General features: G+C 46.7%; 1 protein-coding gene across 1 annotated transcript in view; it reads left to right on the top strand.

The window, feature by feature from the left end:
* The window catches only part of LOC137518578 (NFX1-type zinc finger-containing protein 1-like), a 338,789-nt gene that overhangs the window by 39,967 nt on the left and 273,651 nt on the right, over nt 1-25,171 (top strand). Inside the window, exon 3 of the mRNA XM_068236642.1 lies at nt 15,097-15,309. Coding sequence (XP_068092743.1) covers nt 15,097-15,309 — 213 coding nt within the window. The remainder of the gene's footprint in view (nt 1-15,096; nt 15,310-25,171) is intronic.

The following is a 25,171-nucleotide window of genomic DNA, read 5'->3' as shown; positions in this document are numbered from 1 at the left end:
TCTCCACGTGATAAGCACAATAGAGACAAGCACGCCTAACTAACCACCGACAGACAAACATGAAACAGAGGACGCGAGCGCTTGCTTAACGGTTACCTCACCGAGCCTCCAGCAAGCGTTCGTAGCAGACAAGACAGACACACGAAAACAGGAACAGGCGGGGGATAGGATCCACAGCACTAGCGAAAAGAGGCCAGTGCGATCCAGGGAGACAGAGAGATGGAGATCAGACAGATCCACAGCACTAGCGCTAGGCGAGTGCGATCCAGGCAGACAGAACAGAAGGATCCACAGCGCTAGCGCAAGATGCTAGTGCGATCCAAGTACAGAGTAGCAGACCAGAAGGATCCAGAGCACTAGCGCAAGAGGCTGGTGCGATCCAGGAAGACAGAACAGAAGGATCCACAGCGCTAGCGCAAGATGCTAGTGCGATCCAAGTAAAGAGTAGCAGACCAGAAGGATCCACAGCACCAGCGCAAGAGGCTGGTGCGATCCAGGAAGACAGAACAGAAGGATCCACAGCGCTAGCGCAAGATGCTAGTGCGATCCAAGTACAGAGTAGCAGACCAGAAGGATCCACAGCACTAGCGCAAGAGGCTGGTGCGATCCAGGAAGACAGAACAGAAGGGGCTACCAGTAACAACCGCTGTTCCGGTTAGCACCCAGACACACAGAACGATTTCCTGTCGACCACCGCTGGGACAGGACAATCGCAACAGACAAACAAAACAGATAAGCAATCCTAACTGCACTAGGGAACCTGCCGAGTGCAGTCCCAGGAATTACTCCAAGCTGATATTCAAACAATGAGCAAGGCTGACACTCTCCAGAGTGTTTCACAGGAAGAATCCTTATGACCAGCCCAGTACTGTGGGATCACATGGTATATATAGAGCAAGTCTACAAAGAATGTAGCTAGGCAATCTGCATGACAAACATATGCAAATTCCTTAGCAGCAAGCTGCAATACTGACAAAAGGTCTCTCTTCCAGAGACCTGCAGAATGCAGACCTGAACAATGGTCAAAAAGCTGCCTGCCTGCACAGGCAGCTGAGCAGATCATTACAGCCTCAAAATGACTGTTCAGGGGTATCTGAAAATTTTGATGACAGGTGGTCTATGCGGGGCTAAATTTTTTAGAACCGGTTATAAGCAGGGTGGCCTCTTAGATGACAGGTTGTATTGGCACTGAAGTGCAGGAAGCGCAGGATGTTTTCAAATCGTGACCTGGACATGGCAGCAAAGAACATGGGCATGTGATGTATTGGGTGCGTAGACCCATAAGACCGCAATACATTCTTTTTGACTAGACCCATGTTAAAGAGAAGGCCCAAAAAAATGTTACATTTGGAAACTTGGAATGGGTTCCACCGAAAAGGCTGGGCATAGTAGCTTCTCGGATTGGCGGTTGCGTATTGTGTAGCATAACGGTTGGTCTCAGCCACAATTAAGTCGTAGAGATCCACGGTGCAGAACAGATGAAAAAAGTCTCGGGCCAATCCTAGATTATCTGTCTCCACCTGGACTCCAGACTGGGTGGTGAAAGGGCAGTACGGGTGCGGCGGAACCAGGGGATTGTCAATTGGGATTTGCCAGCACCTCTGGGAGATTATGGGTAGTACGGGCCCGTTTTGCTGGTGGCTGCGACTCGGATCTTAATGCATGTGCCACCAAACCAGTTTCTACTACCATGCTGGTGCTCGCCACTTCACCAGGGTCTACGGTAGTACTGGTGCTAGGTCCAGGAGATACTACGCTGCTGGTGCATGCCTCACCAAGAAAACTCGGATCAGCGCTAGCACCACTCTGCTGCCCTTAAGTCTGGTCCTGCGGTCCAGTGGCTCTAGCTGGGACCTCAACCTTGTTATTGCTATCGGTCAGAGAGCCACTGCTGTTCACCGGTTTGTATTCTGACCCGGATGATTCGTCGAATGAGGCTTCACAATCGCACTCACCCCACTGGGCCAGAATCTCGGCAGCCTCTTCAGCGGAATACCCTTTTTTGCCATGGTGGACTGCTAAATTTAAAGAGACACTGAAGCGAAAAAAAAATGATGATATTATGATTTGTATGTGTAGTACAGCTAAGAAAAAAAACATTAAGATCAGATACATCAGTCTAATTGTTTCCAGTGCAGGAAGAGTTGAGAAACTCCAGTTGTTATCTCTATGCAAAAAAGCTATTAAGCTCTCCGACCAACTTGGTCGTGGAGAGGGCTGTTATCTGACTTTTATTATCTCAACTGTAATTGAACTGTTTACTTTTCCTCTAGCAGAGGAGAGTTTAGGTGCCCATACACTCGTCAGATTGGCAGCAGATAGATAAGAAATGCATCTGATGATCTATCTGATGCGTTTTTAGAACATTTTTTACCAGGATAGAATTCCAATAGATTTCAGTTTGAAATCTATTGAAATTCGATCTGATGGCATTTTTTTGCCATCAGATTTCCATTAAGGCCAATGCAAACTGATAAGCAATCTCATCAGATCGACCTAAATTTTCCACCCTGCAAGTTCGATGGAAATCCATCGAAATCGATCGAAATCGGCCGTCGATCGGTCGATTGGCCAACCGATTTGCAATCGATTGATCGATCGGGATCGATCGGTCGGCCAGAAAATCGGCTGAGTGTATGGGCTGCTTTAATTACTTCACAGACTGCTCTGAAAGACTCATTTTGAATGCTGAGTGTTGTGTAATCTGGACATATTATAGAGTGATGCAATGTTAGAAAAAACACTATATACCTGAAAATAAAAATATGAGAATATTTTCTTTGCTGCTAATCTTCTAGTAATTATTCATAGTACACAACCAATTCATTATATCATATATTTTTTTTCGCTTCAGTGTCTCTTTAAGGGGTATTCCTCTGAGACTACCCAGGAAAAAGAGCACCACCTACCTAGCAAAAGGGAGTACTTGTGAAGTAGAAAGCTGTGGTCACTGAGTTTTGATTGAAAAAAAAATCAAAACTGATCTTTACAGCGCCACAGTTATTGTACAGTGTTTTTGCAGTGATCAGAAAAAAAAAATGCTGTCACTGCGGTGGGGCGGGTGAGGGTTTGGCCGGGTGATCAGAAGCCCGCAGGGGGGAGATTAGGGCCTGATCTGATGGGTAGGAGTGCTAGGTGGTCACAGGAAGTGATTGATGGGTGTCTCGGGGGGATTAGAGGGGAGAATAGATGCAATCAATGCACTGGGGAGGTTATCGGAAGGGGGTCTGAGGGGGATCTGAGGGTTTGGCCGAGTGATCAGGAGCCCACACGGGGTAAATTAGGGCCTTATCTGATGGGTAGGTGTGCTAGGGGGTGACAGGAGGTGATTGATGGGTGTCTCAGGGTCTGATTAGAGGGGGGAATAGATGCAAGCAATGCACTGGGGAGGTGAACGGGGAGGGGGGGGGGGGGTCTGTGGGTGATCTGAGGGTGTGGGCGGGTAATTGGGTGCCCGCAAGGGGGAGATTAGGGTCTGATCTGAAGGGTAGCAGTGACAGGTGGTGATGGGGTGATTGAGGGGTGATCAGTGGGTGATTAGAAGGGAGAACAGATGTAAATAATGCACTGGGGAGGTGATTGGGGGGGGGGGGGGTCTGAGGGCAATCTGAGGGTGTGGGCAGATGTTTGGGTGTCCACAAGGGGCAGATTAGGGTCTGATCTGATGGGTAGCAGTGACAAGTGGTGACAGGGGCTGATTGATGGGTGATCAGTGGGTGATTAGAGGGGAGAACCGATGTAATTAATGCACTGGGAAGGTGATCGGGGGGGGGGGGGGGGGGTCTGAGGGTGTGGGCGGGTGTTTGGGTGCCCGTAAGGGGCAGATTAGAGTCTGATCTGATGGGTAGCAGTGACAGGGGGTGACGGGGTGATTGATAGGTGATCAGGGTGTGATTAGAGGGGAGAATAGATGCAAGCAATGCACTGGCGAGGTGATCAGGGGGGGTCTGAGGGCGATCTGAGGGTGTGGGTGGGTAATTGGGTGCCCGCAAGGGGCAGATTAGGGTCTGATCTGATGGGTAGCAGTGACAGGGGGTGATTGATGGGTGATCAGTGGGTGATTAGAGGGGAGAACAGATGTAAACAATGCACTTGGGAGGTGATCTGAGGGCGGGTCTGCGGGCGATCTGAGGGTGTGGGCGGGTGATCAGGTGCCCGCAAGGGGCAGGGTAGAGTCTGATCTGATGGGAGGCAGTGACGGGGGTGATTGATTGGTGATTGACAGGTGATCAGTGGGTGATTACAGGGGAGAATAGATGTATACAGTACATAGGGGGGGGGGGGGGAGGATCTGTGGGGGGGGGGGGTCAGGAGCTTCCAGGGGGCAGTTTATCTAAAATATAGCATTGACAGATAGTGACAGGGGGTGATTGATGGGTGATTAGGGGGTGTTTGGGTGCAAACAGTGGTCTGAGGGGGTGATCAGGGGGGGTCTGAGGGGTGCTGTGTGTAACTACTACTATGGCTGCCACCTCCCCTGGGGTTCGCTTGATCACTAGGACCACCAGGGGAGGAGGCAGCCAGTATAATACACTTTGTTAGCTTAACAAAGTGTATTATACACTTTCTATGCAGCAGATCGGGGGTTAACAACAATCTGCGCGCAATCCCCGGCTAATCAGTCCCCCAGGTGCCACCGCCGATTGGCGTTACGCGGTCCTGGGGGTGCCACCTTGACGCCGCCAATAGGTAGTGGGTGGTCGGCGAGTGGTTAATATTGTATATCTGGATAGCAATTGTGCACTTTATTTTTTATATATGTGACATTTATTCATGTGTGTTTTTTTTTTCTTTAAGATTTTATTGCACAGGTGTTGTTTATTGGTCTTGCATCACACTAGGTTGTGTATACTGAACCCGGGTTCTCCTCCTGTTGGGCTCAATATTGAGCCTACTGTGGGGTGTTATATTTGACAGCAGCATTGTGTCATTATGCAATATATTGCATTTAGAGTGATTGTTTCATATGCAGCAGGGATCATTTTGGAATATTTGTTTGTGTTTTAAATGATTTTATTCTTTATTAAATCATCAATATTGTGATTATTATTATACCTAATGTTGAAAAAAGATTCTTGTTATATTTTTCCAAAATTTGCTGTGGGAGGTGCTATTCTTTAAAGGGTTTTCGTTTTCTACCATATAATAAAACATGAAAAGATGAAAAAAGCCTTTGTATTGCTATTTGCTAGTAATTACTGTAAATATGTGGCATTTACAATTTTAGTTAACTGTGATAGTTGTCCTTTAATGCAGAGTTCCCCAACCCTGTCCTCAACAGTACATTTTTTGCAGGAAACCACACACATTTTAAAGGTGGGGTAATTAGTGTCTCAGCAGAGCTGATTTACTACCATTGAATGTATTCAAAACAGGCAGTGTTGGTGGGCTTTGAGGACAGGGTTGGGGAGCACTGCTTTAAAGGCGCTTACACACGCCATACTACCGCACACGACATAGATAGAACAGAGGCGCCAAAAAGAGTAAAAACACTATTATTTAAAAACAGTAAAAAGAGGGAAGGTAAGGTGGACTTACCTCCCTCTAGCAGTGGACAACAAAACTCTGAGGTAGAGTAGAATGCATTTATTAAACAGTGTAACTCCATCTTTAGGAGTTACACTGTTTAATAAATGCATTCTACTCTACCTCAGAGTTTTGTTGTCCACTGCTAGAGGGAGGTAAGTCCACCTTACCTTCCCTCTTTTTACTGTTTTTAAATAATAGTGTTTTTACTCTTTTTGGCGCCTCTGTTCTATCTGCGTTTGATACATATTACTTATCCACCCTTGGTGGAGGGGTACGTCCCCTTTTTTCTCCTGTCTACAGAGAGCGACTTTTATACCCGAGTGGGGTCGGGTACCAATTCTCCCCACCTGCCTTTCAAGTGGTTGCCTGCTGGTGACCCTTTTTTGTGAGTATAATTCTACACGACCTATCTAGACAGATTTTCTCTGTTAAAACTATACTGCACTATTGGGCTCTCGGTGCCCTGTTTTTTCTTTTGTTTTACAAGTACCGCACATGACAGGTCCACCAGACCCTCCCGCTGGGCGGACGTTCAGCCGACAGTAGCACGTGTGTACGCGATGTTGGCAGACTGATAAGGCTGTTTCTGAACGATCCGCTCACACGCTGTCGGCAGACTGATAAGGCTGTTTCTGAACGATCCGCTCTGCGGATCTTTAACCCAGTGGCGTTCTGTCCATTGGGCGCACAGGGGCGCCACGCACCGGGTGACAGGCGGGGATGGGGGTGTCAAAGAAGCCAGCCCAACCTATCACAGATTTTAAGCCAGCAGTACATGCACCGCCTCCCTTCTATTGGCAGCCGGCTAAAACCCCTTTTGGCCCAGCCTCCGTCACCTCGGCTGTCAGTTCAGCCATCCTCCGGAAATCCACCTTCAGCGGGAAGCCGCTCAGGGCTGCACGTGGGACGCACATGGGATGTCTGCCATGATCCCCACCATGGCTGCTGCCGCCTCCGCGTCACCGCAGCACCCTGGGACTATCACCAGACGCCAAATGCTTCCAAGGGAAGACTTGCTCTGCACCTCCTTCCAGGCTCACGGGGAACCCAGAGGCGGGCCCATCCATGCTGCAGCTCCTCCACCGCTGCAGCCATGACAACTAGATGCCACCTGCCTGCCGCTTCCCTGTGGCTGCTCATCTCCCGACAAGCTGGGCCACCCAGGTACACCTTTGGTGAAAATTACAATGTGACACTTCCGCTGGACAGTACACCTCTGTCTCTCCCTCCTGTCTGTCTCTCCCTCCCTCCTGTCTGTCTATCTCTCCCTCCTGTCTGTCTCCCCCTCCCTCCTATCTCCCCCTCCCTCCTATCTGTCCCCCCCCTCCTGTCTGTCTCCCCCCCCCCCTCCCTCCTGTCTGTCTCTCTCTCCCTCCCTCCCTCCTGTCTGTCTCTCCCTCCCTCCCTCCTGTCTGTCTCTCCCTCCCTCCCTCCTGTCTGTCTCTCCCTCCCTCCTGTGTCTCCCTCCCTCCTGTCTGTCTCTCCCTCCCTCCCTCCTGTCTGTCTCTCCCTCCCTCCTGTCTGTCTCGCCCTCTCTCCTGCCCTCCCTCCTGTCTGTCTCTCCTCTGTCTCTCCCTCCCTCCTGTCTGTCTCTCCCTCCCTCCTGTCTGTCTCGCCCTCTCTCCTGCCCTCCCTCCTGTCTGTCTCTCCTCTGTCTCTCCTCTGTCTCACCCTCCCTCCTGTATGTCTCCCTCCCTCCTGTATGTCTCCCTCCCTCCTGTCTGTCTCTGTCTCCCTCCCTCCTGTCTGTCTCTCCCTCCCTCCCTCCTGTCTGTCTGTCTCTCCCTCCCTCCCTCCTGTCTGTCTCTCCCTCCCTCCCTCCTGTCTGTCTCTCCCTCCCTCCCTCCTGTCTGTCTCTCCCTCCCTCTCTCCTGTCTGTCTCTCCCTCCCTCTCTCCTGTCTGTCTCTCCCTCCCTCCTGTCTGTCTCTTCCTCCCTCTCTCCTGTCTGTCTCTCCCTCCCTCCTGTCTGTCTCTCCCTCCCTCTCTCCTGTCTGTCTCTCCCTCCCTCTCTCCTGTCTGTCTCTCCCTCTCTCCTGTCTGTCTCTCCCTCTCTACTGTCTGTCTCTCCCTCTCTCCTGTCTGTCTCTCCCTCCCTCTCTCCTGTCTGTCCCTCCCTCCCTCTCTCCTGTCTGTCCCTCCCTCTCTCCTGTCTGTCCCTCCCTCTCTCCTGTCTGTCCCTCCCTCTCTCCTGTCTGTCTCTCTCTCCCTCCTGTCTGTCTCTCCCTGCTGTCTCTCTCTCTCTCCCTGCTGTCTCTCTCTCTCTCTCTCTCTCTCTCTCTCCCCCTGCTGTCTCTCTCTCTATCCCTGCTGTCTGTCTCTCTTTCCCTGTCTGTCTCTCCCTCCCTCCTGTCTGTCTGTCTCTCCCTCCCTCCTGTCTGTCTCTCCCTCCCTCTCTCCTGTCTGTCTCCCCCTCCCTCTCTCCTGTCTGTCTCTCCCTCCCTCTCTCCTGTCTGTCTCTCCCTCCCTCTCTCCTGTCTGTCTCTCCCTCCCTCTCTCCTGTCTGTCTCTCCCTCCCTCTCTCCTGTCTGTCTCACCCTCCCTTTCTCCTGTCTGTCTCACCCTCCCTCTCTCCTGTCTGTCTCACCCTCCCTCTCTCCTGTCTGTCTCTCCCTCCCTCTCTCCTGTCTGTCTCTCCCTCCCTCTCTCCTGTCTGTCTCTCCCTCCCTCTCTCCTGTCTGTCTCTTTCTCCCTCCTGTCTGTCTGTCTCTCCCTGCTGTCTCTCTCTCTCTCCCTGCTGTGTCTCTCTCTCTCTCTCTCTCTCTCTCTCCCCCTGCTGTCTCTCTCTCTATCCCTGCTGTCTGTCTCTCTTTCCCTGTCTGTCTCTCCCTCCCTCCTGTCTGTCTGTCTCTCCCTCCCTCCTGTCTGTCTCTCCCTCCCTCTCTCCTGTCTGTCTCCCCCTCCCTCTCTCCTGTCTGTCTCCCCCTCCCTCTCTCCTGTCTGTCTCTCCCTCCCTCTCTCCTGTCTGTCTCTCCCTCCCTCTCTCCTGTCTGTCTCTCCCTCCCTCTCTCCTGTCTGTCTCACCCTCCCTCTCTCCTGTCTGTCTCACCCTCACTCCCTCCTGTCTGTCTCTTCCTCCCTCCTGTCTGTCTCTTCCTCCCTCCTGTCTGTCTCTTCCTCCCTCCTGTCTGTCTCTTCCTCCCTCCTGTCTGTCTCTCCTCTGTCTCTCCCTCCCCCCTGTCTGTCTCTCCCTCCCTGCTGTCTGTCTTTCCCTCTCTCCTGTCTGTCTCTCCCTCCCTCTCTCCTGTCTCTCCCTCCCTCCTTCCCTCCTGTCTCTCTCTCCCTGCTGTCTGTCTCTCTCTCCCTGCTCTCTCTCTCTCTCTCCCTGTTGTCTCTCTCTCTCCCTGCTGTCTGTCTCTCTCTCTCCCCCTGCTGTCTGTCTCTCTCTCCCTCCTGTCTGTCTCTGCTCTGTCCCTCCCTCCTGTCTCTCTGCTCTTTCTCTTCCTGCTCTCTCCCTCCTCTCTCTCTCTCTCTCTCTCTCTCTCTCTCTCTCTCTCTCTCTCTGCTCTGTCTCTGCTCTGTCTCCCCCTCCTGACTCTCTCTCTCTCTCTCTCTCTCTCTGCTCTGTCTCCTGCTCCTGACTCTCTCTCTCTCTCTCTCTCTCTCTGCTCTGTCTCTTCCTCTCTCTCTCTCTCTCTCTCTCTCTCTCTCTCCCTCCCTCCTGTTTATCTCTCTCTCTCCTGTCTCTCCCTCATGTCTATCTCTACTCAGTCTCTTTCTCTCCTGTCTCCCCCTCCTCTCTCTCTTCTCTGTGTCTTCGTCTCGTCCTCCTGTCTCTCTGTCTCCCCCTCCTGTCTCTCTCCCTCCTGTCTCTCTCTGCTCTGTCTCTCCCTCCTGTCTCGCTCCGCTCTCTTTTCTACCTGTCTCTCCCTTCTGTCTCTCTCTCTTTCTCTTCCCTCTCTCTCCTGTCTCTCTTTCTCTTCCATCTCTCTCTCCCCTGTCTCTCTCTCTCCTCTGTCTCTCCCGCCTGTCTCTCTCCCCATCTCTCTCTGCTCTGTCTCTCTTTGCTCTGTTTCATTCCCTCCTCTGTCTCTCCCTCCTGTCTCTGCTCTGTCTCTCTCCTCTTTCCCTCTGGTCTCTCTCCCTCCTGTCCTCTGCTCTGTCTCTCTCTCCTGACGCTCTCCGCTCTATCTTCCTTCTGTCTCTCTCTCTGTGTGTGTGTACACCTGGGGGTCACTCAGTCAGAATTACATTGGCCATATACAGGGGAGATCTAACTGTATACACTGGAGATCTGATTATATACGAGGGATCTGTCTATATACAATGGCTATGTACAGGAGGATCTGACTGTATACATTGGCTATATATAGGGGAGGATCTGAATATATACGCTGGCTATAATACTAAAGGGGGGTCTGACTATATACAATGGCTATATACTAAAGAGAGATCTGGCTATATATACTGTAATTGGGTATAATGTTAGTTCCCGATCCTAAATGGGGGGTTATCTAGCTACCTATACAATAAATGGTGGAGGTCATCTGGCTACCGGCACTAAAGGGGGGTTATCTGGCTACCTAATAGCTGTCACATTATATATTTTGGCAAAACACTGCTGCATCATATGTATTTTGTAGGGAGACACTGCTTATTGTGGCTATACTACACTACCTATACTGGGGGCAACAATTCCAGGCTACATATACTGGGGGCACCTATACCTGGCATTACCCGCCATGGTGTGCTTAGCATGCCACACTCCTTTACTTTTTTTTTTGGGGGGGGGGTGTAATTTAAGACCCAGCACCGGGTGTCAAATACCCTAGGTACGCCACTGCTTTAACCACTTGATGACCCACCCTTTACCCCCCCTTAAGGACCAGCGCTGTTTTGAGTGATCTGTGCTGGGTGGGCTGTGCAGCCCCCAGCACAGATCAGGTTGCAGGCAGAGAGATCAGATTGCCCCCCTTTTTTCCCCCCTATGGGGATGATGTGCAGGGGGGGTCTGATCTCTCCTGCCTGCCTGGGTGTTGCGGGGGGCACCTCAAAGCCCCCCTCCGCGGCGAAATCCTCCCCCTCCCTCTCCTACCTGGCCCCCCCGGCGATCGAGGCTGCACAGGACGCTATCCGTCCTGTGCAGCCAGTGACGGGACGTCCCCTGTCACATGGCGGCGATCCCCGGCCGCTGATTGGCCGGGGATCGCCGATCTGCCTTACGGCGCTGCTGCGCAGCAGCGCCGTACAATGTAAACAAAGCGGATTATTTCCGCTTGTGTTTACATTTAGCCTGCGAGCCGCCATCGGCGGCCCGCAGGCTATTCACGGAGCCCCCCGCCGTGATTTGACAGGAAGCAGCCGCGCGGCTGCTTCCTAATTAATCAGCCTGCAGCTGGCGACGCAGTACTGCGTCGCTGGTCCTGCAGCTGCCACTTTGCCGACGCACGGTATAAGCGTGCGGTCGGCAAGTGGTTAAGAAACAGCCTTATCAGTCTACCGACAGTGTGTACACACATGCTACTGCAGGCTGAACGTCCGCACAGCGGGAGGGTCCGGCGGACCCGTCGTGTGCGGAAGTATGGTGTGTGTACACGTCTTAATGCTCCATGTTCTGAATCATTTGTGATAGCACAGCATTTGTCCCAATACTGAAAACATTTGTCTGTGAACCTGAGGTGAAAATACACGTGTGAGATAAACAGTTGTATCTATCCTCCTACTTCTAAAAATTACTTTTTTTTTCAGATGTCCAACAGTTTAATTTTATGTTTAAAGACTTAACAAGTAGGTTTAATGTTTTATCGTCCTTGCTCAATGACACTGTTTTTCAGGTGTCTCAGAGCTGAAATACATTAACTATTGACCTTTTTATCTATCCCCTGCACTCAGAAGCTGTTCTCTGTCAGGAACAAGTGTTAAGGTGCCCACACACTGCGTCGAATTCCCGCTGATATACAGCAGATTTGATCACTGTGATTGAATCTGCTGTTAAACCGATAACGCAAACACTGACCGATCAATGGATTTCCATCCGAAATTGATCAATCCCGTCAATCTGTCCCTGCGGGAAGTTTCTCTTGATCGCTGGCAGGTTGGGAGTGTGTCAATAGTGGAGTTCGATTGACCAATGACCGACCCAGCAATACATTACCTCTCCGCCGGCGCGAATACCCGCTGTCTCTTCTATGGCTGGCCATCTTGTCTTTTTCCTGTCCCGTCCTGTCAGGGAAAGTTCAAACAGTAGAGTTCCCTCTGCTGTTTGAACTTCCGCTTGTTACAGTATGTGACAGGAAGTAAAGAGAAGATACCCAGCGCGGACAGAAGGAACAGCTGGGACTGGCGCCGGCGGAGAGTTAATGTATTGCTTGGGGCAGCAGCAGCGTCAGCTCCACAGATTGTGAATCGATTTCATGCTGAAATCGATTCAAAATCTGTGTGCAGTGTTAGGGCAGCCAATAGATCCCTCTCTGATGAGATTAGATCAGAGAGGGATCTATCTGTTTGTCGATCTGGTGGCAATCGACCAGTGTATGGCTGCCTATATGGCTGTAATTCTCTATCAGTGAGGGTTACATTATATTCCGACTATTTTCTGACTAGTAAACAGTCACTTGCTCACTTGAAGTTTAAAGGGAAGGTTCACAGACATGTTTAAAAAAATAAAAATACTAATCCACTTACCTTCCTCCAGCCCGTGGCCTACACAACGTGCCCTCTACGCCGCTCCGGAGGCTCCCGGTCTTCCCGGTGGCTCACCCGACCTGGTCAGGCCGGCTTCCAGGTCGGGCTCTTGTGCGCTCCAATGTATGTCTCACGTGGTCGCGCTGATGTCATCGGACGTCCTCCAGGCTGCACTGCACAGGCGCAGTAGTTCTGCGCCTGCGCAGTACAGTCCGTAGGACGTCCGATGACGTCAGTGCGACCGCATGAGACGCACGTTGGAGCGCAAGGAGAAGGAAGCCAGCCTAGCCAGGTCGGGTGAGCTGCCAGAGAAGACCGGGAGCCTCCGGAGCGGCGTCGAGGGCACGTCCTGCCTGCCACGGGCTGGAGAAAGTCCCAGGTAAGTGGATTAGTATTTTTATTTTTTTAAACATGTCCATGAACCTTCCCTTTAAACTCTTTCAGGCAGAAAAATAAAAAAAAGGAGTACAGCTTTGTTATTGATATGGTTGGCACTGTACATACACATGTCTATCTCATTATATCACCTTAGGTACACTTTAAAGTGAACCTTAACTGAGTTGTAAAAAAAAAAGTTTCACTTACCTGGGGCCCCTGTGCCCTCGCCGTCACTCACCAATCATCCGGTCCCCCGCCCCGGATCAGTTTCATTTTTGGCAACTAGCCAGTAGTGCACCTGCGCCCCAGGTAAGTGAAACTTTTTTTTTTTACATCTCGGTTAAGGTTCACTTTGAAGATTTTCCCATATTCAGGACAACCAACACCACTAATTGCATTAAGTTGCATACAATTTTAGTTTTATTACTCCTTTAACTGGCACCAGCCCAGGTGCTAGTTAAAGGAGTCATATCTTTCGCTTTATCCATCAATGGCAGAAGTGTGGCGGCAAAACTCAATAAGGGAATTTCACTCCTGCTTTTCAGTATTGGATCTAGTGAGGCTACTCCCTGTTCTTAGCGGAGGTACCAAACTTCCTTTGGACCCACATCACATTTCTTTGGATTAGCCAACATCCTCGCTTACCTGATTTAATTGATTACTCACCAACTGTACCTTGGGAAGGTAGCTTTGCCAATCACTGATGAAAATAACCAGGCTACCCAGCTACATAGCATTACATTTTGATGGACTATAAGTAGATCTGAACAACCAAGTTTTTCAAGTTTCAAGTAGCAGATCAATTAATATGTTTTCTTAGCTGAATAGCCAATGTCTGAGTCTGATGAGTACAGCATACACTTTTGTGTACTGTTTGCGTGGCATCTTACACGCACCCAAGGGTTAATAACTTCAGCATGCATGTCTATCTGGAGAACCAAGAATAGTCAAGCGCAAACAGCTGTCTTAGAGAGAAGCCTATGCCAGTCAGTAATGGAGGGGTGGCTTGCAAATGGGGGATAACAAACCTTTCCTCCTTACAACATCCCTTGACTTAGTGAGTGTGTTAAACACTTAAGCCTAAAAAAAAATGAGTTTTACTCACCTGGGGCTTCCCTCAGCCCCCTGCAGCTGATCGGTGCCCACGTAAAGTCGGTCCGATCCTCCTATCCCCACTGGCGGCAAGCCCCAGGTGAGTAAAACAAATTTATTTTTTTTAGGCTTAAGGTTCACTTTAAATAACAACTGTAACGAGAGGGGAGGGATATGGAGGCTGCCATATTTATTTCCTTTCAAACAATACCAGTTGCCTGGCAGTGCTGCTGTTCCTCTGCCTCTAATACTTTTAACTATAGTCCCTGAACAAGCATGTGTATCTCTCTCATGTGTCTGACATTATTGTCACATCTGACAACATTAGCTGCATGCTTTTTCTGGTGTGAATCGGACACTACTGCAACCAAATGGATCAGCAGTTGTCATTTAAGTAATAAAGGAGTTATCTAATTTCTCCTAACAAAGGAACAATGCCAAGTATTGTTGCTGGTTATCATGGCTTTAGTATGTTGCTGTTTGTTTGCATTGCTAGTTACTCACTTGGCAGCCTCCATATGTTGTTGTTTACATTGCTAGTTACTCACTTGGCAGCACAGATTGCCTGGTCTGCACTTGTGAGCAGAAAAGGTGCTGATTTAAAGACACAGAAGGGGAGAGTGTAAGCTCAATGCCCGAGTGTCATATGCTTTATGGATCTACCATAGTACATAGATAAGAGGTCTAAAATGTTAAGAGATAACATTTTTGACTTTGGAGAGGGAGTGGGGGGCTCTTGTTTTATTAACATGATCAAAATGGGAGATTCTCATACAATAAAAGTTTCCACTTTCAAAAAAGGAGGCAAACTGATAATAAAGGTATTGACACATTTAGTGCTACACTGATTAGCCAGCCAAACATGTTGCAAGCTAGACAATTTGGATTCTCAGTAATATATTTTGTATATATTTTGTATAAAAAATATATTTTGTAGTTGAAATAGAAGTCCATGGAAAAATAAAGTTTGGTTAATATGCTTCACTCATCTGTAAGAATTCTCTTTGTACTATATAATAAAAAATACTCTGTAGTTAAATATTTACCTCAGTTCAGGGAAGCCACTGGATGATCCAGAGGCTTCTCTAATCCTGATCCACCCCACAGCTGCTCGCCGGGACCCTCTTCTTCTTTGTGGCCATGCTCCCGTCCGTGTATTAGTGTGGTCACACTGCCCAGGCGCAAGTATGGCCCGTGCCTGCTCAGTAGCACAATGCAAGTGTGGGCCGAACTTGCGCCTCTGCTGTGGCCACGCTTGTACACTGATGGGAGCGTGGCCACAAGAACATATTCAACATCCTCCTGTCAGATACGTTCAGATGGCCCCAGCACTGGAGCAGTGGAGTCGACTAGAATGGCGGTAGCCTCTGGACTATGCAGAGGCTTTGCTATACTGAGGTATGTACCTTTCTTTTGGCTTTTATTTTATCCCAGGCATACTTTAACATTAATTCTATTGATTATGTTTAATATAGATGACCCTTTTGACATATCCAGCTCTGTTGAATGTAATGCTTCTGCACTCCAAACCCGAAAACCACCGATGCATGTAAACCACAGAGCACATTCTGAGAGCAGAGCTGGGAGGAGACTAGAAATACACCATGATTCAAGAGGCCACAACAGGCAAGCAGCATCTAGGGATCGATCAATGCAACATTATCATCATACCCAAGATGCTGGAAAAGGTGAGCAGTAAAGCAAACATGCTAAGTTGACATGCTGCTAATGCTAATATCAGTAATTATGACCACTGAGTCTGCAACCCTGTGTCAAGTGAAGTAAAAATGGAAAGTGAAACAAAATGTCCGTCTGTAAGCCATCTTGCCACACTCCCTTTGTACTACATATTTACTCTCAGCAATAGTTTTTCTTTTCTTTCACATGGTTTCATGGGTGTGGAATGTGCAGCTGGGGATGATTTGTGCTGCCTTGTAGATAAGAGATGGTGCCCTGTTAATCTCACAAGCCTAATTAACCTTGAGTTATAACAAGCTAATTCTTTAACAAATACCTCTTGAATAATTAACAACTAAACAAACTTATCTGCCTAGGTATTTATTTATGCATTATTGCATGTTCCAATATTTAGCTTAGTGCATATCTCAGGAACCAATGGGTGCTCAAGGTCAAGGAATAATTATAATCTGTTATTCCAAAGTGTACAGTATATATGTCTGGCCCAAGCCTTCCTTGGACTGACATTGCAATAATTTAGTGTATGTCTCCTGTATACTATACTTCCAACACACTGGTGGTATTTCACTATAGGAGTTAATTTATCTCATCTGTGGTTGATCACAAGTTTCTAAAATTGTATTTTGACAGGAGGGGAGATTTGAATGTTACAAAAAAACAATCAAAGTATAAGATTAAAACCTCATTTACTTTTTGTACAAAATACAAATACAGTGGGATGCGAAGGTTTGGGCAACCTTGTTAATCGTCATGATTTTCCTGTGTAAATCGTTGGTTGTTACGATAAAAAATGTCAGTTAAATATATCATATAGGAGACACACACAGTGATATTTGAGAAGTGAAATGAAGTTTATTGGATTTACGGAAAGTGTGCAATAACTACAGTGGCTTGCAAAAGTATTCGGCCCCCTTGAAGTTTTCCACATTTTGTCACATTACTGCCACAAACCTGAATCAATTTTATTGGAATTCCACGTGAAAGACTAATACAAAGTGGTGTACACGTGAGAAGTGGAATGAAAATCATACATGATTCCAAACATGTTTTAACAAATAAATAACTGCAAAGTGGGGTGTGCATAATTATTCGGCCCCCTGAGTCAATACTTTGTAGAACCAACTTTTGCTGAAATTACAGCTGCCAGTCTTTTAGGGTATGTCTCTACCAGCTTTGCACATCTAGACACTGAAATCCTTGCCCATTCTTCTTTGCAAAACAGCTCCAGTTCAGTAAGATTAGATGGACAGCATTTGTGAACCGCAGTTTTCAGATCTTGCCGCAGATTTTTGATTAGATTTAGATCTGGACTTTGACTGGGCCATTCTAACGCATGGAAATGTTTTGTTTTAAACTATTCCATTGTTGCCCTGGCTTTATGTTTAGGGTCATTGTCCTGCTGGAAGGTGAACCTCTGCCCCAGTCTCAAGTCTTTTGCAGACTCCAAGAGGTTTTCTTCCAAGATTGCCCTGTATTTGGCTCCATTTATCTTCCCATCAACTCTGACCAGCTTCCCTGTCCCTGCTGAAGAGAAGCACCCCCAGAGCCTGATACTGCCACCACCATATTTGACAGTGGGGATGGTGTGTTCTGAGTGATGTGCAGTGTTAGTTTTCCGCCACACATAGCACTTTGCATTTTGGCCAAAAAGTTCCATTTTGGTCTCATCTAACCAGAGCACCTTCTTTCACATGTTTGCTGTGTCCCCCACTTGGCTTGTGGAAAACTGCAAATGGGACGTCTTATGCTTTTGTGTTAACAATGGCTTTCTTCTTGCCACTCTTCCATAAAGGCCAATTAATAGTTGTCCTATGGACAGATTCCCCCACCTGAGCTGTAGACCTCTGCAGTTCGTCCAGAGTCACCATGGGCCTCTTGACTGCATTTCTGATCAGCGCTCTCCTTGTTCGGCCTGTGAGTTTAGGTGGACGGCCTTGTCTTAGTAGGTTTACAGTTGTGCCATACTCCTTCCATTTCTGAATGATCGTTTGAACAGTGCTCCGTGGGATGTTCATGGCTTTGGAAATCTTTTTGTAGCCTAAGCCTGCTTTAAATTTCTCAATAACTTTATCCCTGACCTGTCTGGTGTGTTCTTTGGACTTCATGGTGTTGTTACTCCCAATATTCTCTTAGACAACCTCTGAGGTCGTCACAGAGCAGCTGTATTTGTACTGACATTAGATTACACACAGGTGCACTCTATTTAGTCATTAGCACTCATCAGGCAATGTCTATGGGCAACTGACTGCACTCAGACCAAAGGGGGCTGAATAATTACAAACACACCACTTTGCAGTTATTGATTTGTAAAAAATGTTTGGAATTATGTATGATTTTCGTTCCACTTCTCACGTGTACACCACTTTGTATTGGTCTTTCATGTGGAATTGCAATAAAATTGATTCATGTTTGTGGCAGTAATGTGACAAAATGTGGAAAACTTCAAGGGGGCCGAATACTTTTGCAAGCCACTGTATTTAAACAAGATTAGGCAGGTGCATACATTTGGGCACCACAAAAAAGAAATTAAATCTATATTTAATAGATCCTTCTTTTGCAGAATTTACAGCCTCTAAACGCTTCCTGTAGGTGCCAATGAGAGTCTGGATTGTGGTTAAAGGTATTTTAGACCATTCATCTTTACGAAACATCTCTAGTTCATTCAGGTTTGATGGCTTCCGAGCATGGACAGCTCTCTAACTCTAGTGGATTTTGAGCAGTGTTTATGGTCGTTGTCTTGTTGAAAGATCCAGAACCGGCGCAGCTTCAGCTTTGTCACTGATTCCTGGACATTGGTCTCCAGAATTTGCTGATACAGAGTGGAATCCAGGAGTCCCTCATCTTTGACAAGATGCCCAGTCCCTGCACTGGCCACACAGCCCTACAGCATGATGGAACCACCACCATATTTTACTGTAGGTAGCAGGTGTTTTTCTTGGAATGCTGTGTTGTTTGTCCACCATGCATAACGCTCCTTGTTATGCCCAAATAACAAAATTTTAGTTTCATAAGTCCACAGAGCCTTATTCAAAAATGAAGCCGGCTTGTCCAAATATAGTTCAGCCTACCTCAAGCGACTCTGTGGTGTGGGCGGAGAAAAGGCTTCCTCTGCATCACTCTCGCATACAGCATCTCCTTGTGTAAAGTGTGCCGAATGATTGAACGATGCACAGTGACTCCATCTGCAGCAAGATGATGTTGTAGGTCTTTAGTGCTGGTCTGTGAGTGGACAGTTCTCACCATTTGTCGCTTCTGTTTATCTGAGCTTTTTGTCTGCCACTTCAAGCCTTAAAGGGAACCTTAACTGCCGTGGAAAAATAAATTCACTTACCTGGGGGCTTTCCCAAGCCTCCTGCAGCCGTCCTGTGCCCACGCCGGTCCTTCGGTGCCCTCCGGTCTCCCTCCGCCGCTAAGTTTTGTTTTCGGACGACTGCCAGTCGTCCTCGGGCCTCTTCCGCATTCCTCGTCGTAAACTGCAGTAAAGCGCGTCCGCATGACGCCAAACGCGTCGCTTTACTGCAGTTTACGACGAGGAATGCGGAAGTGGCCCGAGGACGACTGGTAGTCGTCCGAAAACGAAACTTAGCGGCGGAGGGAGACCGGAGGGCACCGAAGGACCGGCGCGGGCACAGGACGGCTGCAGGAGGCTTGGGAAAGCCCCCAGGTAAGTGAATTTATTTTTCCACGGCAGTTAAGGTTCCCTTTAACTTGAACTGAGCCTGTAGTCTTCTATTTCCTCAATATGTTCCTAATTATGGAAACAGACAGCTGAAATCTCTGAGACAGCTTTCTGTATCCTTCCCCTAAACCATGATGGTGAACAATCTTTGTCTTCAAGTCATTTGAGAGTTGATTTGAGACCTCCACGCTGCTACTCTTCAGAGAAAATTAAAAGGAGGAGGGAAACTTACAATTGACCCCCTTAAATACGCTTTCTCATAATTAGATTAACATGTGTATGTAGGTCAGGGGTCACTGAGCTGACCAAGTCAATTTGAGTTCCAATAATTAGTTCTATAGTTTTTGCAATCAATAAAATGACAACAGTGCCCAAATTTATGCACCTGCCTTATTTTGTTTAAACAATTATTGTGCACTTTCTGTAAATCCAATAAACTTCATTTCACTTCTCAAATATCTCTGTGTGTGTCTCCTACATGATATATTTAACTGACATTTTTTGTCGTAGCAACCAACGATTTATACAGGAAAATTATGACCATTAACAAGGTTGCCCAAACGTTTGCATCCCACTGTACATGTAATACCCAAGGGTCATGTCTTACAGGCAATTCAATGCTTTCCAATATTATTAAAGTGGGATGAAACTCCATCAATAAAAAATTGAAAAAAATAATAATCACACCCCCAAAACTATATTATTTAAAATGTCAAGCATTTTGAAAAGTGTTCATTACCTTAGAAATCACTTGGTTGGTCCGCCAGCTCTGTTATTTCAGAAGCCGAGAGGAGGAAGTAGATTTTTCAACGATTGTGATTTTTCAGCGATTGTGATTCTTCTGTGTTTCTTCTGCAATTGCGGTTTTGGTGCAATATTGGAGCCAGAAAACAAAAGTATTTCCCATTGTGTTAGGCTTCAGATAAAGGAAAAGGTGTTACAGGTACAGTACGTTTATTGTGAGGGTGCCAAATAATGTCTTTTTTTAATTCATCATATATAGAATTAAATCCCACTTTAAATCCTTAGTTCAGGTAAACATTTTATAATTGAATTAATAATGTTGCATAAGTACCTTATAGAGTACACTTAAGTATAAACCAAGTTTTTTTGTTCTCCTAAAATGTCCCCTCCAGAGTAAAATCTTTTATACTTTGATTTTTGGGTCACAATATGTAACTGGTGTCTATTGTTCCTCCCTCTCCCATTTTCTGTTTCCCTTGTGTCTAGTGACAACCCCCCCTTTCCACCCCCCCCCCCCCCCCTGCATCCCCTTGCACAACTTAGTGGTGGTGGAGGGGGTGGAAAACCGGCTGCAAATGACTCCTACTTGTCAGCCTTTGCAATAGATTCGGCCTTTGTTTTCTTACTAAACACTGGAGGCCGAATTTAACGTGAAGGAAGACAAGAAAGATTTGCCTGCAGCATGTTAAGCCACGAATCAGGTAAGATACTTTTATACTGCCTCCATTACCAGTATACTCTGCAAGGGGACACAGGGAGGGTGGGCGGCCACTAGACACCAGGGTAACTCACTATGGGAGAGAGAGGGGACAGAAATGTACACCATATGGGAGAGGGAGGGGGACCACTAGACAACAGGTGATCTGTATGTAGGGAGGGACTGGAGAAAAGGACACATCCACACTCTCCGACAGGTATTATCCAAACGATTTTATTGAGCGACCACAAGACAGAAATAGAAGGCTGACATGTTTTGGACAGCAATGTCTTTACTCATAGCCCGACTATACATACATTTGCGCACACCTTTACAACTTCGAGACACGCCCACCACAAGGTGTATCCCTCACAAACCTTACATTGTCTTAAACAGACATATCAAAATTGTAGTACAATAGATGAATAAATCCTAGGCATTAAAACAGAAGGAATTATACAATAATTAAAAATAATTTTGTATAGTTGGGCTGAGTAAGAATATTGCTGTCCGAAACATGTCAACCTCTTATTTCTGTCTTGTGGTCGGTCAATAAAATCGTTTGGATGCTACCCGTCAGAGAGTGCGGATGTTCCCTTTTTCTTCTGCTACTTCTGTTTGAATCCGGCACCTCGAGGAGAGGAGAGTGAGTGCAGCTGTATTTCTTCTACTCTATAGGGAGGGACTGGATACCAGATACGCTGTATGAGGGAGAGGGTACCACTAGACATCAGGTAATGTTGTATGGAGGAGGGAGCATGAAGTACTACACACCAGGTACACTGTAGGGAGTGAGTGGGGACCGCTAGACACCAGGAAGATATGAGATAATTAGTGAAACAAGTTTTGTGGATGAAATCATTTAGCATAGAAATCATTCGCATAAGTTATATTTCTGATGTTTTTATTTAGCAGTTTATCTTAGGAATGTTTTAAATTGCCTGGTGCTACTATATACACATGTAAACAAAGTAAGACTCTAAAATAATATTTGCTAAAATCCTTAAAGAGACTCTGTAACAAAATGTTCAGCCTTGATTTCTTCTATCCTTTAAATTCCTATACCTGTTCTAATGTGGTCTGTCTTACTGCAGCCTTTCCTAGTTGCACAGTGGCTGTATTATCTCTGCTATATAATCTAATCGTCTTTCCTTTGTCAGCTTTGTCGGCTCAGGCAGGAATGTGCTGCTCTGCTGTGATAGGTAGAAGCTATACACACCCTCTCCACGCCCCTCCAGGCTCTGTATGAGTCACAGACTGAGCTTCTTTCAGCCTATCACATGCTGGTTAGCAGCCATGTTTTTTGTTTGCAAACACTGCCTAAAACTGGCAATTACAAGCCAGGATTGCAGCAGGGAGTGGCAGAAACAGCACAGAGGGGCCCAGGAGAACATAATGAATAGAATGGTATGCTTTTTATTGTAAGAATTTCAGAGTACAGATTCTCTTTAATGAAAACCCGAGGTGGGTAGATGGGGGGTAGATGGGACACAGAGGCATGTTCTCTGCCTCATGACATACCTCCCCCACACCGCCGCTCTCTGCCCCTCCCCCCCCCCACCGCGCAAGAGAATGTGTGTCTATAGCCCCCCCCCGAGATTAGCAACAATATTTGTCGCTGTCTCAGAGGTAAACACAGGGAGAGGGATTCTCTGTTCAAAACGCCCTCCTGGGGCGTTCCTGCAGTGTTTCCAGAGCTGCCACTGGGCAGCTCTCTCTCCTTGCCCACGCCCCCTGTCGCTCCCCCGCCTCCTGCTGTGAGAGACACACGTTCTCTCCGTGCAGCATCGTGACCCAGAGGCCATTGCGGCCCACGGGAGCGGCGGTTTTTGTTTGCGGCTACCTGATCTGCTCAGCCCCCTGGATCAGGTAGCCTACTTTTTGTTTTTGAGCCCACCTCTTTAAAGCCTTGAAATGTGTAGAGGTGACATGAGTGGATTTTAGTATTCAACATCAGTTGGAGTTCATTCTATGATAACCCCAATTATGTATGTTGTTTTAAAGTAATTTGCTCCATGTTACCAACAGTTTGGCCTCTCTCAATCACCACAGTGTTGATTAGGCAGAGGCAAACTGCAGAGCGTTTTTCGATCTTTTCTTTTACTTTTACATGTTTTATAGAAAACGTAACAGGTTGACAGTCATTCTCTCATAATAATGCTGCCTTAAAGGACCACTATAGCGAATATTGTCAAATTTAAAATATATGTTAACACATACAAATCAGAAGTATGTTTCTTCCAGAGTAATATGAGCCATAAATTACTTTTCTCCTTTGCTGCTTTCACTTACAATAGATAGTAGAAATCTGACAGAACTGACAGGTTTTGGACTAGCCCATCTCCTTATGGGGGATTCTCAGGGTTTTCTTTATTTTCAAAAGCACTTAGTTCTGTCCAACTGCCAAAAAAGTGTTCAGCGAATAGGGGAGCTGGCCAGCATCTTTGTATAAATGTATTTCAGGGAGCGTCTTAATACATTTTAAAGGCCATGCTGAGAATCCCTAATGAGGAGATAGACTAGTCCAAAACCTGTTGGTGCTGTCAGATTTCTACTAATAACTGCAAGTGACAGCAACAAAAGAGAGAAGTAATTTAAGGCTCATTTTACTCTGAAAAAAAAAAGTAATTCTTGTTTGTATGTGTTTACATGATTTTAATTTTTTTTAAATGTCATGATAGTGGTCCTTTAAGTTAGTCCTACACAAAATGTTTAATTGTTTAGATAATTCATTGTATAAACCCACTAAATCAAGGAATGGTGAGGTATTAACTGCCACACAGCTTTGTACAGAATTATATAAAAAAAAAAAATAGAGGTGGTGTCAGTTGAGCTGCATAGTTTTGCTTTGCTGGCATTTGCAATGAGTGTCATTTCCATCTGAAATCACACTGCAGTTAAGAGCAGCACAGGAGAGATTAATTACCATTCACCTGTGTTGGAATTTGCATGATTGCTCTCATTGAGTGATGTCCATCTAAAATACTTTTCCTGTATTGACGCTTTCAGCTTTGCCATAGCTGTTGGCTGGGTCCCATGTCTTTATGGTTATTTATAACAGAAAAAGAGAGGGTCCGCACGTTGTGCTAAAACAGAGTCCTTTATTGTGGACGTATCCAAAAATCAGCACACAAAATCACGCATCTCCAGCTGACATGTTTCAGACCTACTGGTCCTTAATCATAGCTGAAGTAAGAGTACCACAGAATGATCATATATACCCTCCTCCTGTGAAGGGGGCGGCCCTAACAACCAAGGATACACCCTCAAACTCCACATAAAAGAGGCGATATTAGCAACAATATGCATAATAAAACAATAAAATCAACTATGTGTAATAATAAAAAAAAGGGAGAGGAGGAATCTTTTTGAACAGTGGGCTCAAGTACAGGATTAGGTGATTAAGGCTAGGTCCCACCGTGAATTCAAACCGCTAGGGAGCCTCGTACCTAACCTATAAATCCATACAGCCTCACGGCTTTTTTACTGTTTGGATACATCACCACCCCTTACATTTTGAGATATCCTCTCTAGGCCATGATAAGAAAAAGAGGACATGTCGCCATGATGTACTTGGCGAAAACGTTTCGCCACATTCGAAACGTTCGTACTCAACCAACCCGGACCGCAGTAATGTTCCCCTATTCTGGCACGCAAAGGTCTGGTGGTACACCCCACATATTGCAGAGCACACTAACTACAAGTGACCAGATATATGACATGTCGTGTGCCACAATTAATGAACTCTTTGATGGGGAACCTGCGACCGTTGGAGGCGGAAATGGCTTCCTGAGTTCAAGTATGGACACTACAATAGCGACATGTCCTCACACCACATCTAAAAGAGCCTATCATGTTAAGCCAAGTGGGATTCCTAGACCTAGAATTAAACAAACTTGGGGATAATGATTGAGCCAAAGTGGGAGCACGCCTACTTGCAAAACGTACACCCTGCTGTATAATATCGCGTAAATCCTCATCCCCCTCTAAAATCGGGAGGTATTTTTTAAGGATTGAAACGATCTCGTTATACTCAACACTATGGGCTTGATTCACAAAGCGGTGCTAACCCAGTTAGAGACTTTAGGCATGATAACCATTGCACCACGCTGGTGAAAAGCCAGTTTAGGCGTGATAAGTTTAGGTGTGATAAGTTTAGGTGTGATAAGTTTAGGAGTGATAAGTTTAGATAAGTGTAGATAGCGCGCAAAGTCCCGCACGCGAAGCAGCGCCATTAAACTCTATGCGACGTGCACCAGACTTTGCTACCACAAAACTTTTGATCAGCTGTGCACTGCGGTGCTAACGCAGTTGGTGCTTAAACTTATCATGCCTAAACTTATCACACCTAAACTTATCATGCCTAAACTTATCACACCTAAACTTATCACACCTAAACTTATCATGCCTAAACTGAGTTTAGGCGTGATAAAGGGCTTTTCACCAGGGTGCTAACTGTTAGCACCGCTTTGTGAATCAGGCCCTATAAGTTGTCACAAAAGTAGGTTTGGGACACTTAACACCACTCCGGCCTGTATTCTCCAAAAGCTGGTCCCTATCTTTGGAAAGCGCCTGTTAGGGCTGCACGATTTTAGGTAAAAATTGAAATTGCGATTTTTCTCTCAAAAATTGCGATTTCTATTTTTTCACGATTTTTTTTCAAATCGAGCTTTGGCACTAAATTCACTATGCCCCCAGTATAGTTTAGCCAGATACTGCGGGCGGACGATTG

This window comes from Hyperolius riggenbachi, chromosome 5 (genome assembly GCF_040937935.1).
Source record: "Hyperolius riggenbachi isolate aHypRig1 chromosome 5, aHypRig1.pri, whole genome shotgun sequence".
NCBI classification, from domain to species: Eukaryota; Metazoa; Chordata; class Amphibia; order Anura; family Hyperoliidae; genus Hyperolius; species Hyperolius riggenbachi.
This window is presented reverse-complemented; position numbering and strand designations above follow the sequence as displayed.